General features: G+C 38.0%; 2 protein-coding genes across 2 annotated transcripts in view; one reads left to right on the forward strand and one right to left on the reverse strand.

Moving 5' to 3' along the window:
• Positions 1–731: 731 nt before the first annotated feature.
• ZSWIM2 (zinc finger SWIM-type containing 2) lies at positions 732–10084 on the forward strand. Its single transcript, XM_072874977.1, is given in 15 exon segments — positions 732–1027; positions 1103–1267; positions 1376–1407; positions 1410–1446; positions 2399–2445; positions 4364–4445; positions 4447–4543; positions 4545–4594; positions 4871–5122; positions 5460–5476; positions 5479–5531; positions 6251–6372; positions 7604–7772; positions 9345–9960; positions 9963–10084. Coding segments are annotated over 15 exon segments (2157 nt in total).
• Positions 10085–12192: 2108 nt separating this feature from the next.
• FAM171B (family with sequence similarity 171 member B) overlaps positions 12193–24459 on the reverse strand; it is a 39030-nt gene continuing 26763 nt past the window's right edge. The window contains exons 6-8 of the mRNA XM_072874632.1: positions 21131–21247; positions 20189–20312; positions 12193–19912 (exon numbers count right to left, since the gene is read on the reverse strand). Coding sequence (XP_072730733.1) covers positions 18586–19912; positions 20189–20312; positions 21131–21247 — 1568 coding nt within the window. The 3' untranslated portion in view covers positions 12193–18585. The remainder of the gene's footprint in view (positions 19913–20188; positions 20313–21130; positions 21248–24459) is intronic.

Raw genomic sequence — 24459 nt, forward strand, 5'->3', positions numbered from 1 at the left:
AAAAGCTTTCTGTCTAACCTTGTTCGCACCTCTGCACTGATCTGGATCAGGGTCCTGCAGCTAGATCGGCTTTTCTTCATCAACACTTTTCTTCCACCATCTGGCATGGGGGTCATCCATTCTGACGTGGCGCAGCGCCAGGCCCCAGACTCCTGCTGCCTTCCCATAACCTCATCTCAACTCCTCCGGCATCCCCAGGGGCCCCTCTGCTGACTCTTCCTGCCTTTCTGGGAGCTCTGCCCCATCTCTGTCGCTTCCCAGCAGGGCTTAGTCACTTCTGAAATAAAAAAGCATTTCAGAGAAGCCTAGCACAGGACAAAAAGACTTTCTACACCTTTAAAAAACATAAAGGGGAGTTAGATCTCCATTACCGCATTATACCTGTTTATATTCCAGTAAAAGTAACACAAATTACTTTGATGTTATCCAAAGACTCGTGACTATAGATTGTTTGAAGAATTGATACAAATACTTAACGTAAAGTGAAAATAAACACATTTTTACAGACTATAGGGAGTGCAACAGTTCCCCCTAGCGACGGCGACACAAAACAGAAACCCGCCCACCTTTCTGGTAAATGTTTTCAAATATGTTTTGCCTTACAAAAAGCACGTAATAAAACAAACACGTGTATTTCAAGTGCGTTAAAAAAGAACTGCGGAGTGCCGAGGGAAGAGAACAAAACTGGGTGAGGAGGCGACCCTTCATTTTCTGGAAAGATCCTACCGGTAATGGGAAGTACTAATACCAGCCATGCACCGAGCACGTTCACGGCTTTACAAGGCCAACGCTTGCGATCCGCTGCAGGCAGCCGGCGGGAGCAGCCGCGACGCCCGCAGGAGCCCGGGCTGGGCACAGCGACCGCGGCAGCGCCCGCCTCAGGGGGCGGGCGGGAACGGGCTGCGGCTCCCCCGGTCGGCTGTGCCCGGCAGCCGGCCGGCTGGGCCCCTGAGGCGGGCGGGAGTGCGCGGAGGTCGGCCTGCGGGGCGGAACGCCGCGGCGAGGCGCGTCCGCTGAGGGGCCTCTGGTAACGGCGGCCGTGCCGGTGCCGCGGGGACCGGCCGGCGAGGCGGTTGCGGCCGTTGGCCGCGCGCTGCCGCAGCCACGCGGCGGCGGCGGGTGGGCGGGAGCGCCGAGCTGAGGCGGCAGCAGGGCCGGGCGCCGAGCAGCACGGCCGGGCGCCGAGCAGCACCATGCGCGTCGTGAGGGAGCTGGGGCCCACCGCCTCCCTGTTGCGGGAGGAGGGCCGGGCCGGCCCGCCGCTGCGGGTGCTGGGGGACGCGGCGGGGCGGCTCGCCCGGCGGGGCCAGGCCGCTCGCCCAGAGCCTGGCGGTGCCGCTCCGCCTTTGCCGGGCGGTTCTCGCTGTCTGGGGCACGTGCTGCTGGGAGCACCGCGCTCCTGCACCTGCCCGCCTTCCTGGCGGGGACGGGCCTCTGCGCGCTCCTCCGCCGCTGAGGGGAGAGGGGGGCTGCGGCGCAGCTCCGGCGGTCGCAACCGCCTCCGGCAGGCCCGGCTGCCGCCTCTCCCCGTCGGCGTGAGGGCGGCGGGGAGGGGGTCAGGGCTGCCGCCCTCAGCGCCCGTGCACACGGTCCACCTTTAACATGAGGCGCCGCACTTATTTCTGCAAAGGAAAACCGAGACTGACGGCGGGGCAAGGTATACTTACACCAGTTTCTTCGTCGTACCGTACTGGGGTTACCGACGTGGAGCTGTTTGTTTTTAGTACGGGGGGAAAAAGTAAGTATATTTATATATCAGCAGTTAATATATCAGAGCAGGTGTGTTTATGTCAGAGCAAAGATAAACCTGGTGTCAAAACCAGCTACACAAGATCCATTTCAGACTTCAAAAGAAACCCATACAGCTTCCACCCCTGATGCACTCCAAACGGAGTCACAAACAAACCCCAGCCGTAACACGAAGCGTCGTGCAGAAATCAATGAAATCTGTTCCTGCTGCCACAGTAGTTGTCCCATTCTCTCTTCACAGGTAGTGATGAGATGTATTACTTCACAGATGTATTACTTGTCTCAGGATTGGACAGGCTGAATCAAACCCCACTAAATAACACAAAATTAGTTTTTTGGCAGTTTAGTGAGTGGAATCAGGTCACTGAAGAAATCAAACAAGCCCTAGAAGTGACAGGAATATAAGCTAGGAATGGGACTACACCCTTGCTTCAAATTCATTTTTTAAATTCATTTAAAATTATTAAACTGAATTTACTGCAGTAAGATTACTCAGGTTCTCTCATCTAATCACACAAAATCACACAATTAATACTTTCTCTGTAAGACTGTGTAAGACTTTTAATACACTCTCCATTTAAATTGTAAAGTTAAACTAATAACTAACTTTACATTGATGTTTTCACATATCAGATACTTTGATTATAAATTGTAGGATACTGCTGAAAAAGTATTGATTACCAAGAGATCATGAATGTATGTATTAGCCTCTCTTTTATGGCTTGCATGTAGAGCTTATGAACTTTAAATGTATGAAGCAATGTCCTCCAGAGTTTTGATGAATTTTTTTATAGATCACTGTCTTGTTCCTGCTCTCAAAAAAAAAAAAAAGATTAGTGGTTTCAGGCATTTTACAATTTGTTTCATTTTTTCTGATACAGAACACTTATATCATTGATTACATCTGCAGTTTCAAGAAAAATGAAAATGCAGAAAAAGCAACAATTTCAAATATATACAGTAAAAGCTATGCGTTTATAAAAACACCTTGTACACCTTGTTAATCCAGTGCTCTCAAGATATTCTTAGTGGCCCATCACTGATAAATTTGCTGCTTCATTTAATAAGAAATTAGCTACAGAACGAGTTCATCTTTTATCACTTTTGTGTAGCGAGTCCTTCAGCATAAACTAATATAATTGCAATGACTTTTCTAGCTTAGGGTAACATTTCTACTTTCACATCATCTAAATGGTAGTATTTCATAAATGCTGCCAGTGTCATGGACATTCCCCCTCAAACTTATGGGTATGTGAAGAAAGTAAGCTGTGCAAAATGTAATCCTTTACCGATTTTGACATTTGTGGCTTTCTGATACCAAACCCACAAAGCTTTCTAATCCAGAGGGTATAATCTGTATAGCCAGGTTCACTTTCTGACCTGAGTCAGGATTTTAGGCTATTATGAGCCAGATTCTCAACTAGTTTGTTAGATTTCCTTTCCTTTAAGAACTTTCCTTTAAGTTCTTAACTTTAAGAACTCAAATAACACAAATAGTGTAAACATCACACAAAATAGTTGGTCTAAAGATCTTTTCCCAAGTAGTAACAAAGCAGCTAAATACAACCCAACCTTAAAGAATGGCCGCCATTCAAGAAGTTACTTTTAAAAAAATATTTACATACAAAACCAAACATCTTGTACATAGTCAGAACCTAGCTTGTATTTTTCTATCTGAACTAGATTTTAGAACATTTTACTTTCTGAAGTTTTGTATAGGCAAAATAACTTCAGTAGAAAGTGAGCTGGTTTTCATCTTAACTCATCACTAGAATTTGTAACAGGTTTCTGGCTATGGAATATAGTGATGTGTGCTATCAGAACTGTACCCAAACTGAGTTTCAGAGAACAAATTCATTTGCCAAAGCTGGCTGTTAGCAGAGGAATATCCTACCTTGCATCATTGTCTCCTTGTGAAAATAAGGAAACTTCAAGGAAGGCTCTTCAGTGTTTTCCTGAAGTGTCAGCATTTGGTTATGAGATTAGCTTCTTGAATCTTGAATGAGAAGCTAAATACATTCAATTCACAAGCATTGTGAGTTATACTAAGGAAATAATATTTACTTCTTTATTATTCCGTGTTATCAAAAGATGGTGCAAGGTTTAATCTGGGGTTCGGAAAGCATTTTTAGTTTTTTCGAACAGAGGTCACCAGACAGAAAAACACTATACTGTTGTTTTTTTTTTTTCCAAGAAATAATATTTCTAGAAAATCCTCCATAGTTGTTAATTTCCAGTACTTAGAAGCAAAACCTTTTTTACTCTGCCTTAAACAGATCTATAAAGGCCTTTTGGGATGAAACGCTGTTTCAATCAAAACATTTAGTAAACCAGATTTAACTTATTGAAAAATCACTGAAAACTTCACAGTTTAGAAACATTTTTTATTCATTTTTACCTTGGACACCATTTTAGATAAGAACTTGCATAAGCAATATGAAAAGTTTCTGTGCAAGTTATAACAACCAATTTACAACTTTTTTGGGCTGAAATGTACTGCATATATTTGACAGAGAGAGTACCTACTGCATTTCATAGATTGAGAACTATTACAAGTGAGGTAAGTGCAGAGTTCTGCCTAAACACTTTTAATTTTTGTGTTTACTTTTGCTAGATGCTTTTAAGTTGGGTCTTCTGGAAAGAGAAATTGAGGATGTGCTTCAGCAATTGCATCAAGAACGAACACAAAATCCAGAGGGAACTCTTCGCACAGACATTACGCCAGGTGAATGATAGATGCATTGATCAAAAAGAAGTTGATGAAGAGGATGTTTGTCCCATTTGTCAGGAAGAGTAATAACTCTTCCTAAGTAACAAAGAAAATGCTTCCCATCACTTACTGCAGGTTAAGTATACAATTTGTTCTTTGTCTTGCTACATTTCTAATTATAGAATAAATGATACAAGATCTGCTAATATAGCTAGCTTCAATACACAAGGAAAAATACCCGACAGTTGTTATAGCCCTTTTCCAATCCGGAAAATTCAGCAATCCTACAAGTTAAAATGTGGTGGAGGGGAAGAAGGAAAATAAAAAAAGGGAAGACTCCTTAGTATTGCTATGTGATTTTTCTCATATGCTTCTGGAGAGATTACAGAAAGTGGTATTTGTTTTCTGTAGATACAGCTGGGGTAACAACGTTCACATAAAGTATATGAAGATTTGGGCTGACCACCAAGATAAATTGGAGAATGACTCTGTAGTGAAGTGTCCACTTTGCAGAGAAAAATTTGCACCTCTAATGTTCATTCTAGAAGAATTTAGACACTCTAAACAACTTGGGACTGCAACAGAGAAACCAAGACTGGATAGGCACCTTGGAATCCCTTGCAATAATGGCAGAGTATTTCCAATTATAGGAAAGTGCTACAAGTAAGTATTTTTAAACCAGGATTTTGACAGTGCTATGTCTTTGAGTGTATCTTACAGCTTGTCACTTATCTCTCTGCCTTTATTATAAGTAACTGATTTCACCTACAGAGTAGACTATATGTGCTTTGTAAACAATTAAATATCCATGGTAAACAAAGCAAAGGGTTTTAATTTTAAACTTGCTTTTAGCGCAGTACATCTCCAAGCAATTCTGTAGTATGTATTTGGGATTGTCCTTTTCCAAATAATAAATTTAGCTACTACTTTATGATGAACTGTTAACAGCTTGTTGACCTAGCTCCTTATTCTATTGATGTGTTTTTGTTTTTCCTTTTAGCTGTACTGAGTGTGTTGTGAATGTCATGAATGTTTCACTGGCTTTTGCCATTCTCCGTATGTTTTTAGACAGGTACCAAACAGGTTTTCTTTTTTGTATCCTACCCTGACCTATATAATATTAATTGATCTCAATTCCCCTTATACAAATCATGCAGACCTTGCACCAAATTAGACTTATGTAGCTACAAGCTAAGTAGCTACAGAGAGATACTGAGATAAGAAAAATAACACCATAAACTAAGAGCTTAATTGTCCTCTGCCTGTATACGTTGCACCATGGCACCCTTATAGAGACAGCAGATGCAAATACATCCTACCCTACCATTGCCGCAGCTGCATGCCTCACCAACTGATACACAGATAGCTGGTTCTTTTATACCATTAATTCACTATGTAGAATCAAAGCAGTGAAAAAAAAATAATCAGTGAATTCAGATTACCTTAACAACCATAAATGGATATACTTATATTTTAGAAGTTAATTTTGCTGCCACTTTGTCTCTAGATTTCCAGAAATACCAGCATTTCAAGTTTGAGCGCGCTGTCTCACAAACAATGAGAATGTCTCCAAGTCCCCGTTGAAGACTTGAAGCAGATATTCTTTGTTCCAGGCTTTACAAAAATGTGAATAAGACATTTAACTTATATTAGTTAATTGTATTTGCCACATCAAAAATCGTTAGGAAACATTTGTTGAATTGTTCTCAGCCCCTCTTTTCATCATTTACAAGAGTGTTTATCCTCTCTATCTTGAGTTAAATTTGTCTCAATTACTTTTGCACATTATAGAAGAGAAATAAGAAATGGAGAGCTCTTCAACCGCTTCCAGAATTATCAGCCCAAGGAGGAACATTTAAAAGCTCTAACCCAGGAAATAATTCTGAAAAAGAGATATTTTATCTTCAGGACAAGTAAGATGCTTGTCTTTTTCCATACTATCTAGTATGACAAACATGAAATATTCTTTTAACAGTTTCTTTAACAGTACCTGAAGAAAGGGCAATAAAAATATTTTGAACAAGAACATACAGTAATTAATACTTCTAATAAAGCAACAAGTCATCTTAACATAGTTAAATATACCTAGAAAACTAAGTAATTCTCTTCATGTAGTTTAGAAACTCATAGTAAAAAATACTGAAACAATATTTTAAAATTTTTATAGTGAAAATATCCTGTGGTTAACAGTATTTTAAAAAATGCTATCAGTTTTTCACTCATAAATATCTGGCATAACAAATACGATGATCGAAACTTAACTGACAGCTTTATTGTACAGAAGTGAAACAGATGATACAGACAGAAACAAAAGTTTCTGCTCATCTCTGTATCTGCCCCATCAATGCACAAGGACTCTCATCAGAAAAACAGTACTAGTACCTGATGTAGGTACTTCATGCATAAGAGATCAGCATTTAAAAAAACTTTCAGAAAGGATTACAGGTTCACATTCCAGGATCATCTCAGAAATGAACTGGTACTATCCAAAGCAATGACTGAAGATATTTCTAGACCATATAAAAACATCACCACAATTACCTGATGGGGCTTTTATCCTTACCTTATGCTTTTATTAAAAAAAAAAAGCTACTGAAAAGAATAACTGAGATTGTATTCAAACATTAATCACTTTAAATTAAAAACTAGAAGAATATCAATTACTACCCAAAACAGACTACAGGATTAGGTTTAGAGCCTATAATCCAAGACAGAGCAAGATATGATTCCACATAATTTCAAAACTAACATAGCTTTGCAAGAGATCACGATATTTGCATTATGAATTCTGAGCTTGGATTTCAAAAGGTCATGAAAGCTTTTGTAGCTTTTCTTCAGAGAAATTGATGTAGAAATTATTGTGTTAAATTCAATGGCTTACATTATGCAACTGTTCAGGCTGAAAGAACATATCAGTTTCTTTTTCTGGGAGGTGTGCGTGCCTGTTCATGACTGTCACAGTAAGATCAACATCACTGGAATGACTTTCACAGCATCTCTGGTTTAACAGACTGGTTAGTCCATCCAATAATTAAAGGTACTATTGAAGAGAAACTTCTGTCAAAAGACAACTTATCATTCTGAAGCATTCAGCTTTAGTTGCTGTTTCTCTGAATTTACTGGGTCCTGTTTGTTTTCTTTTAGGACTAGCTGTACCCCAAAGAACATTGTAAAATCTTTACCCATCTTTTTAATTAGTAAACATAGTAATTTACTTGCCCCAGGTATTCAGTGTAGACTTGGTTTGAAGAGCTTGCAACTTGGTCAGCATGTAAGACTCCTACCATGTAATCACAAGGTAAGAGAAAAAAAAGTGTCCTAAACATTAAAGACCCAAATCTTCACATAGCCTCTTAACTTGTAGCACGTCGGACTTTCTGATGCTGACACTCTCCAGCACATTGTGTACTGGAACCCTTAGGGCACCACAGATAAGAGTGTTCATGTCACTAATCTGAAAGTTTGCATCCTTGCTTAACAGTATGCCTCAGTCTTAACATCTGCTTTAAGGCTCAGGAAGCATAATGGTTAGAAATGGCAGCTAAAATTTTTTTACAAAAAAAATTTTTTGTAAAAAAAATGCTGCGAGGAGCAGCATCATGAAATGGTCTGATACATAATTCTCTTCTAGTAATGAATCAGATTGTTCCCTCATTCTTATTCTTGGAGCTTAGATAAGGTAAATAACATTACAAACAAAAGTTGCATCAGGGATATATATGTTTTATGGCCATTAGTGACAATTCAAATACTCTTCACTTATCTACTGTTACTGATGTTTACTTCTCTACAGAACAAATTCTGAATAATGTGGTACTTTTCTTTAGGAGCCTGGTTCACTATTCATATTCTTCCAATTCTTATACATTTTGCAAGAACTCAGTAGCATCTCTCCAAGTAGATCACCTTGAACACACTTAAGTTTTAAAAAAAATTTAAACCAGATTATTTTGCAAAGATTTAGACCCTCTGCGATATTGAAATGCTGAAATATTGCCTGTTCAGGTTTGCTAGTGTATCAGCTAAAGCTAAAATAACCAGATTCTTTCTGTGCTTCTTAATCAGTGTCAGTTAGCACCTTCCCAGTATTTGAGAAGCACATTTAAATCCTCTGAGCAGTTTATAGCTTCAAACACTTAGCAGTGGAGCTTTGATCTGTCTCGGTATACTTTTTGAAAGAAGGAGCGGAGTTGACTTGAAAGTTGGGGAGCCTTTTGCAAGCCTGCAGCAAATTTCATAATTTGGAAATACCTATTACTCAGCCAATCTGTGAAGTTCATCTTTGCTAGTTTGTACCAGCACCCTTAAGCAAGTTCACAGAAGATAGCCCTTTTCAGATTTATTTAACTCAAGCTAGCTTACCTGACCAGCAGTATTTCTCCACTGATGACATGACAGTAGTAATATAAATTCAAACTCGTTGCTTGCTTGTAGGATCTTGGTTACAATCTCAGTAGTTACTGCCCTTTAAGCCCAGAATTGATACGGAACAGAATCAGAAGGGGAATTCAGCTGAAAGGGAAGGCTAGCAGAGTCATTGCTGATTCCTTATAGTAGCAAATATATGTGTAATTGTATTATCTGTTAAAGTAACTTGATATTTGCAGCACCTTTAAAAACGGGATTTAAATATCCAGTTGACAGCAGTCAGTAAAATTTTAACTAACTTTCTTTAGCTTGTCAGTGCCCAACTTAGAATCTATTCATTCTATACATAAGCAACATAGCCCCCTAGCGATCAGTGAAGTTCCTGTGGGTTTGCACTCGTAACATTGGAGAAGAGGCTTCTTTGAATTCCTGTTATATGCAAGAACAATTGATTAGTCCATATTTAGCTAAGAAACATTACGTAACACGTAACCTTTCTATCTTTTAAGTTTAATAGGGAATGTGTATTGAAAGTTGGCTACTGCAGCAAAGAAACACATGTCCTATTGATGAATATGTTGTATACAATCCTCTGACTTGGAAGGATACGCCAACCAATCATGGAAACTACCCAATAGGTTCTCATGCAAAGGTTAGCAAACTTGCAAAGCAAGTGGAACCAGAAATTTGTGTATCTGGAAATGGATTATTTCTCAAGGAAATATCATCTGAACATGCATCAGAAAGTTCTCAAAATAGCTTCAAAAAACTTTCTAACAAAGATGTGTCAAAGACCCAAAAGGATTTAATTTTAAGATTTTTTAGCAACCTCCATTTAGGAGAATCTGATAAGAACAGCAGTAGAAATCTAAGTTATTTTTCCAGGCATAGTAAGGATCACTCTCTAAGCTCTTTTGAAACAGCATTTTCTGGGAAGTCCAGTACCATTAGAAAGGATGACACTCATGATGCTTTGAGAAGCCAGCATCAGTTTGACTGTGGCAATATAAACAAAGTAGTTACTTCTAAAAAAGATGGCTGTCATAATTCCACAAAGCTAAGATATCCCAGGGAGTTGAATATGGAGATGCATTTGCGCACAGCAATCCATTCCTCAAAAAAGGATAATACGGATGAAATACCAGCCATCAACAGAGGCTCTTAACAAGACCATCACCTAAACATAATCATCTGAACTTTAAAACAACAAAAATAGATTTATTATTGGAAGGAATTCCACTGAATACCAGCTCATGATTGTCTTGTTTCAGATAACATAACTATATTATTACTTTTATACTCCACACAGAGGATTTCTTCGAGACCAAGAAGCAAATTAGTAAGTGAATAATCAGATGTCATGAACTGTAGGTACTACAAAAATTAACTCAATAATCTGAGAAATGTTTATATTAAATCTTCTCAAATAAACAGAGGAACTGATTTGGCTGGTGTAGATGTATTTCAGAAAATAGCCATATACTTGTAAAATTATCACTATTTCTCATTTGCAAGTTTTTAACAACCTTCAATCAAATAAATTACTCAAATAAATGTAAAATGCAGAAATCTCTTATATTCTTGAAAGACCGGTCAGGTAACTGTTCTTATTCAGGGGTGTAATAAGAAGCTAGACTCATTTTAACATTCTTGCTGAAAGAAATTATAACAAATGTGCTATTTTCAAATGCACAATAGTAAAAGCAAGATGGAAAATAACCTACTTATAGTATCAGGTACATTCTGTAAGATCTGCTATGCTTTCCTGATAGTTAATGCTCAAAAGAAGAGCTAAGCCTCCAAATAGTATACAGAAATCACCCACTTAGCCATTTTCAGTCATGTACAGGTGGCCAATCAAACCAAAGAATTCCTGAGTCTAACAGTTACTTCCCAAATGGTAATATGACAAATAAACTTAAATTTTAGTAATTTTAGTTTTCTTTAAGGTCTAGATTCCCAATAAGTGTAACGAAGATTTAAACCTGAATACCTGCAATAAATGAAAATATAAAGCCCAATTGAAAGAGAAATACTTTTATTTTAACCCAATTGCCAGCTGTTGATTAACAGAAGAAAGAGATGTGCAATAAGAACCGGCCATTTTTGAAGTTTTATTCTGAGAATCTAAGAAAAATGGAAACTTTTTCCAATTATCTTTCCTTATGTTTTAATAGAAATCAAAATGTGATAGCATGTCTAACAACTTATTTAGAACAAACAAAACATCATCTACTCACACATACTTTAACTCTTAAATGAGTAATCTGTATAGTTTGGATTTTGTGTTTTCTATGATGACATAGAACAAAGTTGAACTTCAGTCAACTTTGATATAATTATTTGCATTTACAGATCAGATGATGACCCAGATATTAATTTTCACATTGAAGTGAAATATGACAGAAAGTACTGTTCTCTTTTGTTGAATTAGAGATAAAATTCCTGAGATTTCTTTAGCTTCCTGTAGAGAGAAAGTTCACTCCATCTATTTTAAAGTATCTAATGGATTTGCAATGGTTAAAAAAAAAAATTACTTCTCAGGAAGGCTGAAAATAAAAAAGTTATTCTGTGAGAGTAAGAAAAAAACCAGTAGTTTACTAGAAGACTGTAGCTTCTCAGAACATTAAAGGAGTGATCATACAACCCATGCAAGTGCCCCCCATGGGAGGAAAACCTTTGCAGTGTGCCTGCCTGCAGTCTTGCAGGGTTTCAGAACAATGGTGAAAACACTGAAATGTGGCTTTTGTGAAGCTTAGAGAAGAAAAAAGCTTGAGAAATACTGGTGTTAGATACAATTAAGAATAGGACATTACACCCTGAAGTTTAGCTTAAGCTCTTCTATATCACAATATTGTCTTGTTCTTCTACCTGGATTTAAGTACTTTGAGCTTATTCGTGGTTGGAATTGATGCCTCTGTCTTACGCACTGTGGAGACATACAGAAATAATCTTGTATTTGTTCTTGGAGCCACAGAAAGTTTCTAAATAAAAAAAATGGAGAAAGAGAGATTAGACATAAGGACAAAACCTGACATAATATTCTTCTCTGGGTACCCCTTTCCAATTGCAACAAAATCAATTTACACAAGGAATAACCTTACCTACACTAACCAAGAAACAGGAATCAGATTTGATGTGGATATAGATATCTGTCTTCAGTAGAAATGAACAGAGAATGTGACTGAATTAGAATTGGTAACCTTAAGGACAAGAACATTCTTTTGTCATTGGAATTATGGTGATGACAGAAATACACATTTTTAGTGATATTTAGAAAAAAAGTGTTAAGTGAAAGAGGTATGTTCCTAAACAACATATGACTTCAAAGACATTCAAATAAAAGTTAAGGCACTGATGACTTTTTAAAACTTTTATTATATTGCATAAGCTGTAACATTTTACAAATCTTAGTTACATTTTCAGCAACAGATACACTGATACTGTAGTAAATATAGAGATGAAAAGACACCTCTGACAAAATATAAAAAGGTAGAAATACTTAAAACCAGGATGCTGAATATCAAGAATGTTTTACATGAACAATATCCATACTAGAGTTTTTTTGAAAGCAATTGCCAAGGTAATGAAGTGTTTGTTGAATATAAGGCTCCAATGTGCAAGGTGGTGGGCACAGCCAGTGCCATCAGTTCACCTATGTTTCAGCATCTCAGAGCCGGGCTTTTTATGAACTCCATGCTCTAATGAGCACTAAAAAGTGCCCTTCTACACAATAAGATGATGTTGTAAAAATATTACTGTTCTAACATGGACTGAAGTGCAACAAGTGCTTCAAAGCAACTGAATCAGTTAACTGGGGAATAAAGTACCAGTACATTTTGGGGAGGGGGAATATAGGAATGTTCAATAGTCTTAAACTGACTGAAAAAAATTCATTTGGTAAAATAATTTTCAAGCTGAGAGTGCTAATACTAAAAATAATGACACAGTTTTCCCCTGCCAGTCCTAAAAAAAAAATCTGAAGCCATTTTTTTTGGTAATCAGAACACACTGAATACTGCTTTTAAAAGAAAATGAAGCTCAGATTAAAGCCATTTAAACCACCTTTCATATAAATTCTTTAACACAAATGTAGCTGCCTACTGTTAGAAGTGTGGCACAAATTAGTGCAAACTACTATAAAAGAATGCTCATTTTTAATTCTGTAGACATAGCACTGTGTTTTGCATAATTCCACTGAATTAAAAAAAAAATATTTAAAAAGCAGAAGCTTGGGTTATATAAACAATGCAGGCTAGGCTCCAAATTGAGATAAAAAGTGGTTCTAGAAAATAAGAATTAAGTACCTATCTCCATAGAATTTCTGCTTCTACTGGCAAAGAAGGTTAGCAGCTGAAAAAAGGATTTTTATCATTATAATAGTTTTTATATATAAACATATATTCATTTCATTTTTGAAGTTAAAATCCCAGTCAGTTTCATACCTGTAAATCCAGTGACTTCAAGACGCTTACTCTTGACTTATGAAGTCGAATCAGATCCCACATGTGCATTTTTAAAAGATACTACTGTTCAGATTGCTAAAGATATATTTTTTTAATTTCTTTTCAAACAAAATACAAAAAAACAGGGTTTACAACAATTACCATCATCATCAACATGCAGGAGTCAGTATTCCAACATAAAACACACTAGATCTGCCTTTTAAAATATTATAAAAGCTACATAATTGTAAGTATGAATTGAGGGGTTTTTTTGGCTAACAGAAAAAAAACCCATAATGTGCTTTTCAGATAGTCAAGTGTCCCACTGATAAAATAAGTCTGATGAAAAAGAGAAGGGCACTTCAGCAGGCTAATTTATCTTCAGATTTTCCTAATATGCAGTATCAGATGATGGATGTAGCGTACTGCCTTTTAATTTGCACAGTGTTAGATCAGTAATATTGTTAACCTGTTTCACTTTTCAACTAATGAGTAGAGTTTAGACTGGTGCCCATTCATTTCATCCTCTTTGGTACAAATTACTGCATAAAAACAAAGCAGACAACTAAACATTCCTACATCCTGGATTATTTTTTGTGCATCATCTCTAGCTCTACATTGGTAAATAATGTCCCTGATCATCAAGTCAGTTTTGCTTTCAGGTTTATAAGATACCAGAGTTCTCTTATTTTCTGACAGTACTATAAAGATTTTTTCCTGTTAATCAAATGGAATTTTTAAGTGATTCCCCCTTTTTTTAAATTTCTGTACTATGTGGCATTTGGTAACAATCTGAAAATTACTGTCAATTAGTTTATTCTAGGTAACATATCCAGATTTATGTGCATACAGCTGCATACTATTTAGCCTGATCACTTCCCTTAATTTATGGTACATCAAAGTACTGACCTAAGGCATATGAATTAATCTGCAGAAACAAGCCTTGGCTAACTCCATTAAGCACCTTATCAAAAACAGGTAAGACCTGGAACTGGTATACCCTTCTGCAAGAAGAATCTCAACATCATGTATTGCAACCATGGCGGGGAAACTGTCCTGAAGTTTATTAATCGCCTTTCACCCTAGATATATGGCAAAATTTGGTCTTGAGTGTTCTGTATCTACCTAACACCTTTCAGTTAAAACTGTATGTACGTTATATGGTTTTTTTGTAAAAGCTGACAGCTCAAGAAGCATCTTGTGAAGAACTGAGACATAATTCTTGCAAATGTTTGTGTTCTTCAGAAAGAATCGATTCCACCGAAGCACAAATACATACCAGTTTGGAAACAAGCATCAGAGAGAAGCTATATCCTTTCCAGCTTTCCCACTCATTCCCGTCTCCTTAGAGGGGGCTTACTTTAAAGGTGCTTCAGGCATGGCCCACTTCTTATTCTCAGGGTAATCAACCTCCAGATTCAAAGGAGTCAAAACCTCTGAATGTTTCCCTGGCCTTCCCAAGAGCAGTGTGCCACAAATCCTTGCTACTTTTTGTATAGACCTAATTTTAGCACTAGCATTTCAGCACCCTGTTAGTGCTGCAATACTGAGCCAACAGAAAAAAAATCTTTAAAAATAAATTCAGTGATTCCTATAAATTCCTATGTTGAAATCATATATAGAAATATAGAAAAGCATTAGTTTGACCACAAAGACCATTTTCATTATAACATTTTGTCTTTTCCACATGTTACACATCACGTATGGTTATCTCTGGAATTAAAATTTTTAGAACTCAGTGTAGTCAAACTCCTTTTTTTAAATGATGTAAAACCAAAAATAATTCCAGTTGCTAATAGGGAATACAGGTTTCCAGTGCATACATTCCAACATACAGCTGGAACATGAAGGCTCAGATAATATATTCTGTAAATACTGAATATAAATAAGAAGTATAATTCTCATCATTTTAGAGTTACATAGAGTTTTTAAAATCCAAAATCTCATGCTCATGATAGGGCCAAGGAAGAATTCCCTGTCATTGTGTGCTTAGGGGCATCACCTGTTTTCATGTAGCATTTATCTTTGCAGATACAGCTGCAGCAATAATTTCTCTCTACAGAATAGTTTGCTCATATTCTGACACAGAAAACAAGTTACGTATTTATTTTTAATATAAAACTTGTCTTTAGGAAAGCCTTTTCTAAAAGCGTTACCAGCAGCATAAGACATTATGCGATAAAGGCTAGCAAGTCACACACAGAAAACTTGGCATATGGGATCTACAAAGAAAGCAAAGATAGCTGTTGCTTGACTGGCATGGATGGAAGCAACAGCTGAAGACAGCCTTGGAAATGGTATTACCAGAACTGCAGCATGTGCTCTCCAGAAAAGAATTTAAATATTCCACTAAAAGAGATGCCCACACCCTGACTTGGCAAGGGAGGAGCTACTATCTAGTAGAGATACCAGTCCTATCTATGAGGAGATACCTATCTTTCAGAAAACTTTATTCTATGTTTCTTCCTACTACTGAGAAGCCTAGCAGCAAGAAACTCTTGCAAGAAGATCTGTTCCACTGACTTGCTTTGTTGGCTAAAAGCTGAAGTGCATCACTGATGCACAGCCTTTAAAGGGGCCATTTTGCACTACCATATGTGCAGGGTAAAATTGTGACTAATCCAGACAGCCAAAAGCTCCTTTAGAATGATGGTACAGAACCAGACTCCGCTCTTTGCTCGTGATCACCTAGCAGAGCAGACAAGAATCCGCACTACATCAGTATGTCTTTTGGCACTGTTACTTTGAAGTCCCAAAGTTATAACTGATCTTTTCAACATTTCTCATTCTTTTTCTTTGGTGACCAGATACCTACTCGGACACAGAACAAGAACACTGGAGTGCACAACTTTGTTCCTTTGAACTCACATGAATAAAGCCATTTACAGTAGTCTGTATTTTTTAACGATACAAGTAAGTTTGAGGAATTAGGTCTTTTTGGTATATACAATGAAAAAATGCATTAAAAAATCTGCAATATATCTAAGTTACTGCAGGTGAACAAAATTCCAAGCAGAGACATATCAATTTAATATTAACACCTCAAAACCATAAGCTTGTCAGGGATTTTCTGTTACATTCAACAGAATATAGAATATTCTCTCTTTGAAAAGGGAGCCATCAGAACTAATGGAACTCTAAGAGCAGGGCAATATTAAACCTCAAAAGTCAAAGCAGCTTTCAGAAGAAATGTGCATCCACACAAAATATATAAATTGATTCCTACTAATGTATATAACAAAGCAAAGGATGAAAACATCAGTATTTGGGGCTAGAGAGTTAGTCATACACAAAATCCGGTGGAATTGCATATAGAAAAAAAAGTAGTATTGTGAACATGTATTCAGTACAGGAAAGTTGAATTAGTTACCTAAAAAGAGTACCAAAGGCATGCTAATATGACAAGCCATCTTCACCTCTGAAGTGGATGAATCCTATAATTAAACCAGATTCTTTTGGCCAATTATAGACTTATTTGCACACCTATCTCAAACTTATTTTGTACTTTTGTACTTGTGAATTCAATAGGAACGTCATATTTTGTTCATGAAGCAACTGCACGCCAGAAGAAGTTGGATTGATGTATTGCTAGTACCATTCTGGCTACCTTGCATATTCTTCTAGAAACAGGATCGGAAAACTGACAATCCCCACATAACAGACATATTTCACAGTAATGTTTCCTGAGTAAATAATCCCAGAAGCCCAGCTGCATAGGATATTTCCCAACTCGAGTGTACTACAGGGCAGACAACCGAGTGCACCTCACCCCACAATTCAGATATAGGCATTGTATGTTTGGGTCTTGGTGTCGAACCTTAACCAAGCTCTAAGGGAAAAATTTATAAAGCTTTTTTAGGATGATTATAATCAAACTGCCAAGGCCAAAATGCTGGAACTTATTTCATCAGGGAAACAGCTTCAAAGCCACAGAAAGCCATTCTATATACTATATGAAGCACATTAAGGGATGCATCTACTTTTCTGTTAGCCAAAGTTGAAATGATCACTTTGACAGGATGAACATTAAAAATAAAGAATATTCTGATGGCCTTTTCCTTCCTCTATACATATCTTAGTTACATTTCATGCATTCATGACTTTTGGTAAATTTAACTCTAAGATGAGTCATAAGTAGTATTTATATTGCATTATAGACCAAATTTTGTGATCTGCTCTCATGCTCATAAAACCCCCCAACTTTTAAAGCCTGTTTAACCCCTCTGCAATGCACAACCTAGACAAAAGTAGCTCAGGCTGGCAAAACATAGGCACATAAACCTCCGATGATCTTCCATTTTTTTAAAAATAAAAAGCAACAGTGCCGAACTTTCCTGCTAAAGGAAACTATTTCAGAGGCATAATTTGTCTAAACTTGCATACTTTTTCATTATGGGCCAAACTAACTTACAAATCTGCAGGGATTCAAGACTATGTTGTGGAGCTCAACAGCCCAGGAGCATGCAGAAGATAAGATTTTAACTGACAACGAACCCAAAACAAGACACTGGGATCATCACCAGCAGCAGCAGCTTTGAATGCTACTGGAACCAGTCCTTTTCTGCTGGATGTGGACACTTCATAGCAGATGCCAATCTTCAACATCCACAGTTCATAACAAAGCAGATTAAAACAAAGCAGATGGGCAATATCTTAAGACAGCGGGGACCATGAACTGCAGCAGCCACAGAACTCGTACACTTCCCCATCTGCCACTGCTGTATGGAATGGCAACCTTTTGCACATGGATGGGCACACAGGGAGGGCAGTAATGCTATAGAGCTCCGCTGATAAATCCAACAGAGCTCATCTGCTGGTGTCGTGGGACTAACTGATGAAACATTTTACATTATACAAAGAAGCAGTAACAGATCCCTAGAAAAGTTCACATATAAAATACTGTACAGATGGTCACATTGATTAGGAACAAGGCTGAGGAATGGCTTTAACTACTCTACCAGCGCATTAGCAACAAGTATGAAAAAATTAAAACATGTGCCTACATTTCTCACTGTGCATTCCCAGAGGTGCATCCAAGAATGACAGGCTAATTAAAATGTGGGCCTTCCCTATACTGCCAGCAAAATTAGGAACTGGAAAATTTTAATAGTAGCATTTCCCTGTTTTCAATTCACATGGAATATCAAGCGCCCAATTGAAGTTTAGTAACTCAGTCTGTATATTAAAAAACTGTAACTTTTCTTGATACTAGAAAACAACATTTCCCTTGTAAACCCAACACTGCAGAATTACAGAAGCAGCCAAGAGGTCAATAACCAGCAGGGAGAGCAACAACACAAAGCACATTGTGTTTTAATTTATAGGAATAAGCGGCCTCTCCTCTCTTTTCTTCCAGATATTGGTTTTGCTATCTCTTTTTGTGATAGACGGCCTTTCCCTTTTTTTAGCAGAAGGGATACCAGATTCATGACTTCCTGATACAGTTTTTCTTCTTAGACCTTCTTCATCATGCTGTTCTACGACTGACCCATTCCCTCCATCCAGAATGTGCCTCACAGCCTGGTCCTCTGGAGTGCAAACAGTGGTCCCACTTTCACTGCTACTCAGATCCAGATCTTCCAAGTAAAGGATCTTAGAATGTGGCATATTTTTAATGAAAGTTTTCTCTCTCTCCAGTTTCCTACTAGGATGATGCTCATTCATGTCCACACCAGAGTCCAGACTGGTATCGTTACTCTCCGTTTTTCTGCCCTTTTTCAGATCTATGAAAGAATGCCTCACTTGAGCGATCGGCTTTCCATCCAGGGACACAAACCATGCTCGAGGGTGTGGAGATGGTTTTCCTTTAGAGAGTTCCAATAACGTTTGTTCTGAAATACCTTGAAGTTCAGATGAAAATGGAGTCATCACAACTGCTTCATTCAATGTCCCAGGAACAGAGACAGATTCCAGTAAGCTGTTAGTGTACCGGCCCCAGTTTGACGTTTGAGAAGGTAAGCCCTCTTCACTATCTAATGTACTGTTTTCATCTCTGCAGACAGAAGGCTGTGGATGAGCATGCACTGGCATTTTCGGTAACGTTTGCATGTAACTGTCGCGATTCACGGGTTCCATCATGGGGCTATACACTAACTGCCCTTTTCTTGGCAAAGTTGCTGATTTAGCAGGATGCAACTGATCTGGGGAGTGGAAAAGGTCAGAGGTTTGAAGAATAGCAATAGGTTGATTGTAAATATGCATTAGATGTTCTGGGATATGGGAAAGCCCATACATCTCCTCTTTCAGTGAAAGGTATCTGTTTGGGTCTTGAACGTCCCTAGGAGCCTGGGAAATAGTATGCTTTGGCTGCTGTAAGTGCCTAACTCCAGCACTAGGCTCCAATGAATGGGCTGAATTTCTTGACTGACCAGTCTGACAGGATGACTGATAAGAAGCATCCTCTGTGTAGATTTTAAAATTGTCTCGTGATTTTCCATCTTCCGTGTCTATGGACATCCTTCTTTGAGGGCTGTATGAAGAAATCTTCGCTGTATATAACTGTGACTTACCCTCCAACTTTAAAGACCCTTTGACAGCATTGACATGATTTATGTGAGTTGTTGATGTTGTCTGGTCCTTTTTTATGACCTCCAGCTTAGTTGCATTTTTTTCCTTCTTTTGTGTCCGACCACATTTATCCCTATGCAAAAGAGATGCAAAGTGACTGTAGAGCACACCAGGAAATACTAGACTGTTGACTAACAGAGCTGAAGACTAGATTTCAGTTAAGAAGTTATAGTGTAATGTGACGTCACAAATTTAAAATGGAGTTCTGCAATAACTGTAATTTTTAAAGAAATATTAAGGCTACACATTATAGTTTAGCTAAAGAAAAAAGTCTCAACTTCAAAAGACTATTTTATCAACCTTAAATTCCATTCATGCTGAGCTTATTAGAGCCTCTCTTTTTGCTTACCTGCAGTAACAAAGAAGAACAGCAAAAAATCCAATGATAATGACAACAGTACCTCCCAGTATGGCCGTAAGGAACACTGTGTGATAGGCTGTTATGTCCTTGGAAACCGCACTAATAATGGATTCTAGATTGTAGAACAAAACCAGACAAGAATTAGTTCTCAAAACCAAATAATTCCACTTGATATGCAGAGCTGTGACTAATAAATTAAACTGTACTTTTCAAGTGATTTTGTGTTCCTATGGCACTACGTTCATCCTTCCCTTTTCACCTTGCTATTTCAGCAAACTAGAAAATACACAAACAGTGGTTACAATATAATGGATCTTCAAAGGTTCATCTCAAGTGCTAAAGCCTTACCATGACATCTACTCAATTCCAGCCAAATTACATTTGTATTAGTTGTCCAAACTGACTCAGAAACATGGTCTACATTTTCTATTTAGTGCTTCTGTCAAAGTTAATTCTGTTTTTAAATTTTTACATTGTATTTCTCCCATAAGAATCCCTTCATATGAATTTGCAAAACATGCAACAAGTCTCCATAAAACAGAATCCACTGGGACCGTTTTATTCAAGACTGATTTTCTTGTTGTATTTCCTCCTGTCATACATTATTCTCAACACTAAGTAATATGGTCCTGCTGATTTTTAGATCTCCATAGTCACAGTTCCCTTGCAGGCTTCTTTCAAAAGATGGTGATCGTATAAATATATGAGTTCAAATACAGTCTGGACTTTTCCCCCTATAGCATTTGAAGTTCTAGGAAATGGTTATATGCACAAAGGCACGCTATCAGGGTTCAAACAAAAGCTGTCCAGCTGTTGAAATTGCATGTCCTTTTTCCATTTCTGTGGTTAAATAAAGCAATCAAACTGACAGCCTTATGATGCATTGTTACTTGGGTTACTCAGTAATTTCTTTGCCAGTTGTTGCAATACCTCTTGTTCCAGGCAGTGGAGCTGCTATCCAGTAGCCCAAGTGTTGAGCAGTGTATGTCCATACTAATTGACCATCTGCTTCCTTTACCATTCCTAGCCCACGGCTCACCCAAGCACCTGAGAAAAAAAAAAAAAAAGGACAAAGTATTGCACATGCCATGCAGGATTCTTCTATACCTCAAACCATTAGCAATTAAGCTATTACCAAAAATACACAAGGTCACAGCAAAAACTGAAACTTCTGACCTATATGCTATTTATTACACAGCTTTAGCTAAACATGCAAACTTTCTCTCTTGACAATTTCATTGCAAATATCCCTGTGTGGACATTTACTTTGAAACAAAGCATCAATGTTACTTACCGGAATTAATTTAATATAATACATTTTCTATTAACAAATGTCCTTCACAGATACGCACACAAATCATTTGAAAAATCCTATTATATGAGCTTAAGCATGTATGAAGGCCAAGACCAAAAAAAATCAAGGAGCAGGAAATTTAAGGATATGAATACACGTTTAACATTAGCTAGCAGCACTTAGTGGGAAAACATTTTAATCTAATAAGCTACAATAGGATAAACGACGTTTGTCTTGAACGTTTCTCTCCTCCTCCCTGCACCAAGGCAGTAACAGCTCAGTTAGCCCAAGGAAGGTCTATTGTTAGGACACAGATTCCACACCATCTGTTTGGCAATGCCAAGGACAGGTATTACAGTATGCCAGCTTCTACAATCAATAAAGCATGCAGTAGAAGAGACAGAATTATACTTAACGCACTTGAACACATTTATTGTGGGCCATCTGTGAAATTCTAAGGACAGAAAACAACCTCATATGAACAAATTTACATTTTCAAACTGCAAATACTGAGAAGGAGAGAAAACCGCCAGCTTTTTTAAAACGACAATAACCAAAGCATGCAAAAAGTATAATTCATATAAGCCCTATAAATTCAATTTTCCTCCAGGACCCTCCTTTCAGCAAAGCAAAAAGAAATATCTACCAGACAGGAGGTAAAGATGAGAACTGATACATGCCACATATGTGCGCACGCATAGACATGCACACACAAAATAGCATTTGGCAGTAAAACTTGCAGCCGCCTTCTCCTGGTACTTGTGGTGGCTGGCAGAGGGGAATAGCAGCAGCAGCCTCCTAGAGCCCTGAAAGAGGAGGTTTCTCAGTTACCTGGAAAACCTCTTGTCCAGGCTCAGGAGCAAGGCCAGCCGGAAGAGTCTTCCATCCCTAACTCTCATATGGAGGCAACAACAACAGATCCTGGAATTCTCTGTCCTGTCAACTCTAAGGCAAGATGTCACTATACTACAAAACTATTGTTTTACACGTATAGAGGGTGGGCTACTTACAGGCAGATAAAAAACAACACAAAACACCACATCTAAAAGGCAAAAAAAATTCTAGGTCTCCAGAAGTTCTAACTTGACTGAACAAATCTATAAGAAGCTATATATTCTTTGCTGTCCTCTTCAGTAAGTTATATCTCCCCCCCAATATACTCCATAGAAAATAGTATGTATTAAGAAAAACACTGAAATGTGATTTATGAGTAAGCACATATTCTCTATGATTTACTGCCATTCAATCAGAAGGATATCCTTCTCAATTTAATGTTGCAATGCAAGCTTGGGGTTTTTTTGTTAATTCTATTAAAATCCACAAAGTACTTTTGGTACTAATGAGGCAACATATTTAGTAAGAAGGAAGCCACATTCAATATACATCAACAAATTCCGCATTTACAGCAGCTGGAATATAATTACAAAAGCTCATTTTCCAGGACAGTCTCAGTACTATCACACTTCAAGTAACCCCAGGGAACACTGCATGAGCAGACATGGGAAAGCATCTTCTTTCTGGTGCATATGGATCAGTCTACACAACATCAAAGACAGACCTGTTCCCTTCCCACTCTCAATACTGACATGGAAGCTCTGATTACCATTATGACATATTACCCAAGGACTTCAGAGTTTAAAAGTGCGTGTCAACTTCTTGCTGGGGACATCCCACATGCAACATCTTGGATACCAGAGCCTCATTATTCAGTGCAGTGGTAGGTCTCCATTCAGCTCAGAGAGGGGCTTATTGCTACTTCCAGACACTCTCAAATGCTTGCTGGAGAGCTGAGGTGTTCAGCTGTCCTCAGTCAGCAGAAGCCTGACTAAGGAATGCCTTGCTATTACTCAGTTACCTTAGTCGTTTTGCACATCAGATCAAAGATAAAAATAAAAGGAACATATTTAGGAATAAACATCCAGAATAGCAAATACAGCTGCAAATTTTCACTGTAGAGAAGAGATGAGAAAGTGGAAGGAAAAGTGGAAGTTAGAGTTATGCCCCAAAAGTCTCTCTCCTTGTCCACAGTCCTCCTTATCCTCTCCTCAGCAAGCAGCAGCAAAGGCTCCATGCAAACACTACACCTCAGTGAGCACCCATCACAAGCGATTTACCTCTACAGAACCTCTATCAGAGTACACCCCAACTGAGAGGAAAAAAAAATAATCAACTGTTTTAATTGTTTTTATTGGGTCAGCATGCCATGCTCTGCTCTTGCTCGGCCAACATGCCTAAGTAGGTATGTTGAGTAGGCCCCTCAAAACCCACATACACACCTCATACTGGTTTATACTCTAATCTGACCCTGTGCCAAGCTGCTCTAGCTCTGTCAACTTTTTGTTTTAGTAACATTGTTGACCTAGTTTTCTGTTTAGCAAGGTAAAACACCTCAGCATAGGTACAGATGACCACAGGAGCTGGCAAAAGTGGCTGTGGCAGCAAGAAATTGAAATCCCTTGTGCTATTTTACCATGTCAGACTAAACCCCTTTCTTTGATGAAGAATGTTATTTCTTATCAGCAGTTACCCCTCTGAAGTCTTCTACGTGTATAGACAGACTTAATCTTCTATTCCAAAACTTATTCTATTCACTCTTTTCCCAAGAGACACCTAGCCAATTTTTTATTAGCATGTTCTTAATTCAGTTGATGTTCTCTGGTTGTTCTTCGTTAAGATAATCAGTTTCTTTCTTGAACATGTAAACACCACTTTGTTAGAGCTGGTGTCCTCTCCTGTACTTACAACACCTGAATAACAGCTTTTTGCCTTAATAAGGAGTAAGACACTTACCTCTTCACTCACTTGCATATTTCAAGACAAAGTGTGATGCAAAGTATAAGATACAATGTAAGACAATCAGTACACTAATGCACACACACCTAATACAGGACATCTAAATGGGGTAAGTGTACGTAGCTCATTACTCACTCTTGACTAAAATTAGACATGAAGGGATGACAAAAGG

The sequence above is a fragment of the Ciconia boyciana genome, chromosome 10 (assembly GCF_034638445.1).
Source record: "Ciconia boyciana chromosome 10, ASM3463844v1, whole genome shotgun sequence".
In the NCBI taxonomy this organism is placed as follows: Eukaryota; Metazoa; Chordata; class Aves; order Ciconiiformes; family Ciconiidae; genus Ciconia; species Ciconia boyciana.